The sequence below is a fragment of the Phalaenopsis equestris genome, unplaced genomic scaffold (genome assembly GCF_001263595.1).
Source record: "Phalaenopsis equestris unplaced genomic scaffold, ASM126359v1 Scaffold000357, whole genome shotgun sequence".
Taxonomy (NCBI): domain Eukaryota; kingdom Viridiplantae; phylum Streptophyta; class Magnoliopsida; order Asparagales; family Orchidaceae; genus Phalaenopsis; species Phalaenopsis equestris.
Window position 1 is genome coordinate 161,855 of NW_018164799.1, and position 11,818 is coordinate 173,672.

The 11,818-nt window shown below is 39.4% G+C and overlaps 1 protein-coding gene across 1 annotated transcript; it reads right to left on the minus strand.

Annotated features, from left to right (window-relative positions):
• Positions 1 to 1,076: 1,076 nt before the first annotated feature.
• On the minus strand, positions 1,077 to 3,009 carry LOC110026192 (aldehyde oxidase GLOX-like). The gene has a single exon (XM_020727052.1). The coding sequence runs from the start codon at positions 2,902 to 2,904 to the stop codon at positions 1,276 to 1,278; it is 1,629 nt and encodes a 542-aa protein (XP_020582711.1). The 5' UTR covers positions 2,905 to 3,009; the 3' UTR covers positions 1,077 to 1,275.
• Between the last annotated feature and the right edge of the window lie 8,809 nt (positions 3,010 to 11,818).

Genomic DNA, 11,818 nt, shown 5'->3' on the forward strand with positions numbered 1-11,818 from the left:
ATGTTCTGTTTAAAAAAATATTTATGTTTGTTTTAAGCTTGAGTAAAATTGACTTGTTTAAATTAATTTTAAAAAATAGATTTATGTGCTAGATTCAAACCCACATCATTCCTATAAATAAAAGACACGTAACCACATGACCACATATGTTATGGTGATTTTAATGTCTCTCTCTCTAAGTGCACACACATACAGACATACATACATACATACATACATACATACATACATACATACATACATACATACATACATACATACATACATACATACATACATACATACATACATACATATACATACATACATACATATATAATAATAATTATTATAATAATAATAATAATAATAATATCATTCTCTTATTTCAAGCATAATAATAATAATAATAATAATAATAATATCATTTTCTTATTTCAAACTATTGTTGGTGTTCGACTCATTTATAATTCGAACTTAAGAAGCTTATCTGTATTCGACTCACTTAAAGCACAATTTGAACATGATCTACTTAACGAGTCTATCACGAGCTCTTCACGAACAAAGATCTTTTTTAACAGTCCAAGCTATGTGTCATTTTAGTCAGGAAATAATATAGATAAAAACTCTTTTAATTTTTTTTTTCATGTCAATTAATATATAATATTGAATTGTAATAATGATATCCCATTTATATTATCAATTTATATATGTATTAAATATATTAAAAAATATAAGTACTTATATTTCTTATTCTAAATAAGTGATGAATACATTTAACAAATGCCGATATATATAATTATTATTATCCTTAGTATTAACGCGTTTGAAAACATAAAAAAAATTATTAGTAATGGATAATATAAAGAAATGTATATATAGTTAGAGGGGCATAGATAGTTATTCACTTGTTGTTATGTGAGTTGTTTAGATGTTCGAAGCAATTTACACCATTGCCTAGAGACCACATTTCACGACATAATATTTTCTCACCATGCACACCTTCAAATTAAAGAAAATTAATAAGAAATTCAATCAAAATAACAAAATAATGAAATTCTCCTACCAATTCAGTTATTAGAACGATGAGTCTGCCAACCAACTCATTTACTACTCTCCTCAAATAAAAAAAAAATGGTTAAATTTATATCACTGAGAAAAGAGTGAAAAATACCACCCATTATTATAAAAACCAAATAATAATAATAATAACAACACCCTCTGCAGACCAATATTTGCAACCACATCAAAAGCCATCCACACATTGGTTCACGTGCTGAATAGCCAATCCGCACTTTACTGAATGTGGGCCCACACGCCCCCGCTCGGGACACCTCCGTTCACAACAAACACCATATAATACCCCGGCGGCGCCACCGCCGCCGATGCCGGCGCCGCCGCCACTACCGCATAACTCGATTTCCAATTCGAGGTTCCCGTCGCCATCTTGCTCCCCAATATCAGCAGCCTCTGATTCATCGAAAACGAATGCGTCGAAAACCCCGGCATCACCATCGTCACTCTCACATCTTCCCTCCTCAACACGCTCACATTAAACCCCAAAACAAATTCTTTCGCATAAATCAGCTCCAACGACTTCGAACCATCAGTTACGATTTCCGGCCGCAATCCGCCAAATTCCACGCCCAGATATTCGGGCGAGAACGCCTCGAGGCTGAGCTCCGTCGGGTACTGAACGCCGGAGAAATTATAGTAAATGTGCGGGTTGCTTCCGCCAACGAGCACGCGGCCATCTCGCAGAAGCACGGCGGTGGAGTGGTACAGTCTAGGTATGCTCGACGGGCTCTGCACCACAAATCTCGACTCTTTCGGCAGGTACACAATCGGGCTGAGAACCGGCGATCGGCCCAGCTCCCACCCCGCCGTCCCCGCCTCTGCTCCATTTATAATAAGCACATCAGCGCCCGTTGGAAGCAGAACCATATCCCCCATCACCCTCCCCACCGGCATTGTCTCCATTTGCCACGTCGGCGAGGAGTCCGTGATTTTGATTCGTCCGCACGTGCTCAACGCTTTCACATAAGTCGCATTTTTGGAGGCCAGGGTGTAAGATCCTTTCGGTGCACCGCCGCAAACGAGAACCTCTGCCTCGACTCCCGACGGGCTTAACGGAAGCAGTACCGAAGAACCGCTGCTGGGGTAATTTCTGGGATCACTTCCCGGCAACGTAGGGTACGTTCTCACGACCTTGTCATTCCTATAATCAAAGAGGATCGCGCGGTTATTGGCGAAGATAAATAAGTTTCCGTCCACGTTGAGGTATACGAAAGGGTAAAGGTTGTTCTCCTCTGCATCCTTGGTTTGCGACAGAAATGGGAGGATATAAACGCCAGCGTTTGAATCCTTGGGGTAAAATTCGTAGCTGAACTGCCTGCGGCCGCCGACGATTATCGCGCTGCCATCTGGGAGAACCGCATTGGTTGCGTACCAGCGGCGAACCGCGAGGCCGATGGGGTTCTCCGACCAATCGCAGTCGGCGCTGGGATTGTGGCGGGCCGGGAGAATGCGTACGGCCCGCTCGCCGTCGTTAAAGCCGCCGGTTTGGATGAGGCTGCCGTGGGGGGAAACGGTGGCGGAGGAGCACCAGGTGTCAGTGTGGATGGTGAGAGGTCGGAAGGAGTTGGTGGTGATGTCGTACTCGACGGAGTGAGCGGTGCAGTCGTGTTGCAGAGCTTGGTCATTGCGGTCTTCGCGGCAGTTGCCGGCGAGGAGGGAGAGGTTGGAGGGTCCGAAGTCGGTGCGGTCGAAGACGATGATGCGGTCGTTGTGGAGGAGTTGCATGTGCATGGCTGAGATGCCGATGTCTGGTTGAAGAAGAGACCAGCTGCCGTATGGGGCGGCGGCGGTGAGTTGGAGGTGAGAGATGAGGAAGATGAGCAAGGCGGGAGTGGATGCGGGAATCATTTTGCCGGTACTGTTCTTGGGAGAAGCTTGTTTTTAAATAATCTATTATGTAAACACTTTATTTTAGGTCTGATTGTACCGAAAAATTATTCCATACAGACGTTTATCAGCACAAATGTATATTTCGGTGGCCTCATTTTTTTATTTTCTTATAAAAATGATGATGTGGAGATCTTTCTACATATTTTGTCCGTATTACAATTCTATAAATTTCCTTCAAAAATATAGCTTGAATTTTTTTTTTTTAAATTTGAATAAAAGATTTTGTGACACAGGTTACAACTTGAGAGGAATGTGATTCAGAACCTCATAGTATGGGAAAAATATTATATTAGGACTTCAAACATAGAGCTACGTTCAGATTGCAATAGTTGAGAATATCTCGTCGTGAGCTACGTTCAGATTGCAATAGTTGAGAATATCTCGCCGTGTTACAAGAATATTTCATTTGCGTGATTTGTAAAAAATGATGTGTTATTTGATTATTTTTGCGGTGTTGTTGAAATATTCTCACGCGTTACTTGATTTTGGACTGTGTTATTAGACATATTTCCCGTGTTATTTTAATTTTTACTATTTTATTAGAATAATACAGCCCCAAATCAAGTAACGCGGGGGAATATTTCAATAGCACCACAAAATAATCAAATAATATCATATAATACTCGCATAACACTTCATTTTTTACAAATAACGTAAATGAAATATTTTTATAGCACTGTGGGATATTGCTAACTATTGTAATCCGAATGTAGCTCTACGTTCGGAGTCCTGACGTAATATTTTTCTCATAATCTGAAAATGGTGAATATTGTTGTTCTGATAGACTCTTTCTTCATAAATTTGTCAGCCAAATGAGCTAGTATTGGTCTCTTGACGTTCTCCGTCATTAAAAGTAGACGAACCAAGCTCTCTCAAAACAGAGCGATTATTACATCAGGGCATCAGACATAAATTTGTGTTCGGAGTCTAGTGAGCACTTGTCATTTGGTAAGTGGGTCCTACTGCAATACATTGAGTAGATTTTTTAGATGGGTGAGGCCTGCATGCCATGTGGCACACATGCATTGGATTCCGGATGCATGTAATAATTTTTGTTCAAAAAAAAATCCTAAAAGATTTTTAAAAAGAATCAGGTGCGGTGTGAATGTAAAAAAATCATGTATTTTAATGAGAAAAAATCATTAAATTGAGATTAACGATTGCATACAAGAAAATAAAAGAGATAGAAAATTAGTATATTAAAAATATTCATTTTTCTAATTATTTTTATTTACAATTAAGATTACATTTTCTGAAAGATTCCTTTTCTGGAAGGGAAATCTTAAAATAAATTACATTGCATACAATAAGAAAATAAAAGAGATAGAAAATTAGTATATTAAAAATATTCATATTTTTAATTACTTTTATTTACAATTAAGATTACATTTTCTGTAAGATTCCTTTTCTTGAAGGGAAATCTTAAAATAAATTATATTACGTTTTAATTACAATGGATACTTCTTAATTTACCGATATATTTTACATCGAGATACGTGCTCTTAATTCTTACTCGCCCAGCGAGCACAATTAGTGCATCTTGGGGCGTCCCATTAAGGCAAAACTTAGGTCAAAATTCAAGTCAAATTTGAATTAGTGCACTTCTGGCAACGTCCGCACCTAATTTTTCCGATGGTTTTATAATAGTTGACCAAATTTTCTGCTAAATGTTCTTACGTCAATAATACCTCTACTTTCAAAATCTAAAGCTTATATCTATAATCGTAAGATTTCGGATAGGGAAGAGTTTTCGTACGCAAATTAAAATAAGGAATTTGACTCTATATTTATGACTCATAATGCATACCGTTGGGAAAACATCTCTTCTTTTATCTTCTAGAAGATTACATCTAAAAGCTACTTTGAATAAAATCTTCCCATAAATTTTTTTTTTTTATTTTTATAGAATTTTTTTGTTGAAATTGTTTCTCTTTAAAATTTTATTTGAACCATCTCAAAAGAAAATTTTAGTTTAAATCTAACTCATTCATTTATTTTAATTTGGTTTTAGCTCTTATTTGAACTCTATTGAGACTTCAATTTGATTACAATTTGAACTTATAACTTGAGAAAACTGACACCAAATAGAAATATGTATGATTCGACCTACAAACTCGCAGTGAGAAATTATACCGTCAACCACTAGTCAAATTTATAGTTTGTCATAGTTGTTGAGATTCATTTCAACTCTCATTGTTTAAATCATTGCAATTAGTTTGAACTCTTCCAATTTGTTTGAATTTGTGTCATTCCATTGCTCATGTACAAACTGTTTTTTTTTTTCACATGCTGTCAATCCTGTAAAAATCTACCACCTAACAAACTTTGGCGCATACTCTTCTTTTTCACACATTGCCAATGATACTGATTTTTAGCCCAAACGAACTCTAGCCTAAATGTCATTTTCTATAGCATGCCACAAATAATCTATATTTTCAATGATGGTCTTAGTGAGTTGTTGTGGGTCATCTTGGCACCATAGTTTGCCTGTCAATTTGTATTTAGTCGAGTGATCTTGGCCCTACAACTGGCAATCTTTATTCCTCAGGTCGGACTATGCGATCTTAGCGCCACCGATTGCTGGCTTTGATTTGTGCTTAGTAGGACGATCTTGGCGCCACGACCGATACTCTTCATTCCCCAAGTCGGATTAGACAATCTTGGTGCAAGGATTTGTTAGTCTTCGATTTCTGTTCAGCCGGTCGATCTTAGCACCACAGTTGACAGTCTTTATTCTTCTAATCAAACTGAGTGATTTTGGAGTCACCGTCGGAAGTCTTCATTCCTCGAGTCAGACCGGTCAATCGAGGGGCCAAGTTCCGACCGACAAATGCTAGTTTCTCTCTTCTTTCAAGAGTCCGATCGAGGGTAGCCAGTTTCTTCTAAGATCGTTAGGACTTTCCCGACGTAAGGATGTGTCTGATCGGACGGCTCCGGGAGGAGCCTCCAGTGCTGGCGCTTTCCCTTGTCTCTGACCTGAATGTCCCTAATCCACGAACTCCTTCAGCTTTCCTTGCTTGATTTTCTCCTTAATAAGATTCCAGATGTGTCTACATTCCTTTGTATAGTGGCTCTGGCCCTGTGGTATTTGCGGTATTTCCTCATGTATCAGAGAAAGCTTTTGGCTCTCATTGGTGTTGGTTCTTTGAAGTATTCCTTGCCTTTGATTGTGTCCTCCATTTCCACCATAGAAACCCTCAAAGGGGTAGCTCACAAGCCTTCATAGTCTCCATACAATAGTTCATAACGTTGCGTCGCCCACTTGTAGTACTGGCCAGTGGCGGGTCCTGATTTCTTGCTTGGTCGACTTGCTAGTCGCATCGACCGAACCTTTCACCATCACAAGAGGGTTGGATGTCTTCATAATGACGTCGAATGGGTGGTCCGCATTCCTCCGTCCTTTGGTTTTGACCCGCCACTGGGGGAAGCTGTCTTCTAGGCATAATTTCCTTTTGGTTCTTGGGGTGTACTTTCTTCAACTAACATGTGCTTGTTGGCTCTTTCCAATAGATCGACTAAGCCTTTGGGTTCATTGATGCTGATGTCATAGGAGAATATCTCAGAACTCAAGGCTTGCCTTAAGACCACTAAAGCTGATGTTTCACCTCCAACATCACCCTTTGGAAAGTGTGCTGAATCCACATAGGCTCTCATGCTCACCTTGCTTGAGCTGCCATAAAGATTGGACACTTTTGGTGGGTTTCCAGACACTGACTAACTGTGCTAGAAACAGTTTCTTGAAATCAGTAAAGTTGTCGATGCTTCTGCCGGAAGCACATGGAACCACTTCAAGGGTGACAACCTCAACATGATGAAAAATAGGCAACACTTGAACACATCTGAGATTTTGAGCATACACACGAATGACTCGAATGCAGTGATATGGTAGTTTGGGTCTTATCACCCCCTATAAGCTTTTAAGGCTGGTAATTTGAACTATGTCAATGGCTCTGCCTTGAAGATTTGGAGGGAGAAGGTGTTCTCTGGCTGACCTGGCGCCACAGTAAGCCCTATGCATTGACTTTCGACCTGTTCGAACCTTGCACTGTCCTAGTACTGCGAGACATCAACCCCCTCATAGTCGTGGTTTGCTCTTCTACCGTTGTGTGTCAGTGCCATCTCATGTGGCTAATTTTGCTTTCATGGGGGCCTGATTTCTGGTTAGGCATGTGAAGATCCTCAAGCCCTCGGCGTTCTTATCTCATAACTGCCCCATGATTTCAGTCCTCATCTTCTGTATTCCTCTCTGCATGTGTTCCTTAATGTCGTCTTGTGCGAGATCCACATTGGTTACTGCTTTTTGATAGCTCCCTTCTCTTTGTGATCATTGTGCTCCTCTTTGCATCGACAAGAAGGCTCCATGCTCACCGTACCTTTTAGAATGTGGAATCTAAATATGTCCGGGAGAACCGCTTAAGGAATAGAGTGTTGGAAGGATGGTAAAGAGAGGGGAGAGAAATAACACATCAATGTATAGTAAATTTGTGTAATCTTTATTCATGAATTGAACCCCCTATTAATAGGAAAAAGTTTTGTACATTTAGACATTGTGCTCTTAAAGTATGTATGTACGGTGGGGGTATCTTAGTCCATACATAAGTTTGGACTGTGGGGCTCATAGGTGAAGCCGACCAACTGTCTTTAGGTAGTATGGAAAGAAGGTTGGGCAATTGCACGACCAGGTGGCCATAAGGCTAGGCGACTGTCGGGTTACCATTTGCCAAAAGTCCACATCGCTGCCTTGGAGTTGGAGGATCCATTTTTTCTTCCTAATCTACTAAAGTTGAAAAATAATTAGCTTGAACAGTTGGATCTAATTGGCTGGATTATTTAGGGATGATTCTTCCCTCATCCATCTGAGGTGCACCTTTTTAATAGTACAAGGACTCAAAGACTAGCTAATTGAACATATACATCTAAATCATCCTTGGTCGGCCTCATGAGACCACATCACCTTTTGCATCATCTATGAGATGTCTTTGTGATTCATATTGGTATATTTTTTTACGTACAATATATATATATATATATAGTTGGTTTTGTTAAAAATAATAATAATAAAGGAAGTTTTAAAATTATGTGTGTGTGTGTGTGTGTGTGTCTATATATATATATATATATAGACACACACACACACACACACACATAATTTTAAAACTTCCTTTATTATTATTATTTTTAACAAAACCAACTAGACCATAAGATGACTTTGATGTGAATTGTGACATTGTTGGAAGAGGTTGTTGATCAGTAGATTTAGTAGCTGAACATTCAAAAAGATCATGGATTGGGAGTTTTATCAGTCATATTGAAGCGTAAAGAACTTAAGGAGAAGACCAAGGAAGATCTATAAGATGTTTTTGAGAGAAGTAAGGAGACTATTTGAAAGATTTAAATAGTGTAAACCTTTTTGTTTGTGATTTCATCATCCTGCTCTAATAGGGAAGGAAATAAGTATACTTAAGTTTGTGTTTTTACTTGAATTTCTTTGTAAGGCTAGGTGTGCGATTTCTTTTTTAAATACAATGTTTATATTATCATGAGTAGTGATAATTCCTTTATTTCTTCCTGAATTGGAATTGTGGTAGGGTAAAATTGAGATAATTGTTGTGATTTGCACTCAAATTTTCTTCAAATTGTTGAGTTAACCTTTCAAACATCACTTAAATTCTGCCATGTTGGAAAAAAATTTTGATGTCACATGGGATGTCCATCTGAGGATACAAGACTGTGCTTAGCTTCCTGTTGTCCAAGACATCCTACCGGACTTCCTAATACGGTCCTGAGTGCGAAATCAAGCCCGTTACTGATTTTGCCCTTCCCAGGTAATATTCTTCATGGGATGGGGTTGGTTTTGACTCGAGACATTTTTGACTCTTGCCTCAATGTTTAAAGACCTTATCTCATTGATCCAAACCTGTCTCTGCCCAATTGGAGCCATAAAGCTGCCCACGGGCACTATTGGGTGAGAGTTAGGGTCTCTAACTACTTTGCATTGTTCGTCCGATGATGAACACCATTTTGAGGGGCTATTCCAATGTTATGGCACTTACATAGGACTTTTACAATGGGTAGGGATCAATTCTCATTTATTTAGGACCTTTCGAGGCCAAGGGAACTCATACGCAATCTTCACTACGCACCTACGGTTTGAAACTAGGAATTTGAACTCGCGTGCCCACACCAATTCTGACATGGCCACGTGAAAATGAACAAAAAATGTGTTCAAGATAGAGATCAAAATGTAATTACGCTGCTAAAGTGGCATAGCCAAGCCAGGATCTGGCTTGACCATGTCAGTTTCAGACGTGGTCATGTCGGCCTTCAGGTAAATTATGGTGTCATTTGACATGGCGTGATCATGCTAGTTTTGAGCACAATCACGCCAAGCAAACAACTTGACCAGCTAAATTTTTGACAATTTATTCCCTCTTTCTTAGCAGCTTCCCCATTGGTGATGATACGTTTAGGAGGCCAAGTAGGAGTGTCACATGTGGTATCCACCTCCCAAGGAGTCTATGGGTGAATGTCATGTGGAATTTCTATCATATTTTAAGTACTAGAAAGAAATTTCCCGCCAATTTGATTGGTATATTGGTGTAGTAAGGGACCAATCCAAAAATAAGCAAGGAAGAATTCATTTTTCAGATAGAGTTCCCTTGTTAGAGCCGAAGGGAGAACTTAATGAGAAAATGAAAAAGCTAGCATCTTCTTCTTCCTCTTATTCTTCTTCCCCTTCATTTCCACCACAAAAACTCATACCCTCTACATCATATCTTGGAGAGTTACATTTAATAGGAAAGTTTTCTTTTTCTTTTGAGAAGCATAAAGAAGGGCATGTCCTTTCATAAGGAAAGCTTCATCAACTCTTTGGAGAGGGAAGAAAGAAATCCATCACCTCCTCTCTTACGAAAAGCATCATCCTTTCATTGGAGAAGGAGAAAAGGAAAGCTTCATCACATTTCCTACATATAGGAGGGCTCCATCTTACGTGAAGAAACGCGACATCAACTGCCACGTAGGTGAAGATCCTCAAAAACCCTTGCATTTCTTTATTTTTTAGAGCCCCTAGACTAGTATTTAGAGATTTAAGGATTAGAAGTTTTGTGCTAGAGGGAGACCTTTTAGGTTAGAAAGATTTTCGTGGAAAAATCCCTAAGCGAATCCTGCATGCTTTTTCTTTATACCCTTAGCACTAAAAACCTATCATACGGGATGCGAATAATCCTGTAACTCTCGATGAATGGTTTAAGGCCAAATTTTAAATGTTGTATCCATAAAAAGAGATTTCATCTGGTGAAAGTGAAAACATATGAAGAATCCTTTCACTCTATTTCAATAAGTTGGAAGTAGTCTCTCCATTGCCTAACAAAGGACTAGCATCTACAATTTCATCATGCCAGTGAGTATGATAAGGCGAGTATGGATTGCTATCTTGAACTTTTCTTTGCATTGTATTGCAAGTTTCATTATGATGATTTTTGTGTGAATTATGTTGCACATGTCATTTGGTGTGAACTGGCCTCCTTGGCCCTGTAGACATTGCATTTTGGTTCAACTGGCCGTCCCGATACGACCAATCCTTACCTTTGGTTCGACTGGCCACCCTGACATGTTTAACCTTACCTTTCGGTACCATTGATTGCCCCGGGATGATCAACGCTTACCTTTCAGTTCGAACGGTCGCCCGGGCATGGTCAACCTTGCATTGTGGTTCGACTGGCCACCCAGACACGGTCAACCTTGCACTTCAGTTTGTTCGGCTGCCCCGACACGATCAACTCTTGCATTTTGGTTCAACCAGACTGCTCTGGCACTGTCAACCTTGCCTTTCATTTCGATCAGGTCGCCATGACATGGTCAACCTTGCTTTTTAGTTTAACCGATTGCTTTGGCACAATTAACCTTGCACTTGTGGTTCGACTGGTTTCCCTAACACTGTCAACCTTGCATTTTGGTTCAACCATTTGCCTCATCATAGTCACCATTGCATCCTTCATGGTGCATATTTTGTATGCACATGAGTATTGTTCATATTATACCTTGCATAATCATTTGTTGTATCTTATATGCATTGTTCGCTTGCACTTTCACATCCATATCCGACACACTCATTGTGCAGCTCATGAACATGTGTCCATACACATTCATGGCTAGTAGTCATGCTTCATTTCAGCATGATACTCAACGTCCCTTCTCATGACATCTCCATGTCATGTATGTATCACCTCCTTCCGTGCACACATCTAAATTTGCATACCTTTGCATGATCACGTGTTGCATACTTGAGTTTCTTTGGACTGTTCGTTCACAAACTCACTACACGTGTATGATTTCCTCTAACGGGAATTAACACTTCTTCGGGTCGCTGCCGCCTCGGCACACCTAACTCTTCAGGTCGCTACTACCTCGACACACCTTTAGGTTATTGCCGCCTTGACATACCCAACCATTCGGGTCATTGCCTTCTCAACATGCTTATCTTTTGAGTCAATGCCTCTATGGTACACTTAATCGTTCGAGCTAATACCTATTCAATATGCTCGCTTCGATTAGTTTCTCAAGCCGATGTGAGTCCTTTGACATTCTTGCTTGAGCCAGAATTAAGTGATTTTGAAATACAACATAAATTATAGCACACATGTCGACCGTCACAGCAAGTAACACTAACAAAAAGTAGCCGTGCTGGCACTTAAATGATCTTTTCAAGTCCATGCAATTCATATCTTTTATATAAAATTTACTCATTTATTAAACTTTTGATTGCAGGGAACTGATGCTTGATGTATATGCATCGTTAGCGTAAAATGAAGATAGTCAAGTTATTCCCTATTATTGGCAATAAATTCATCCAAATAAATTATTATTACGA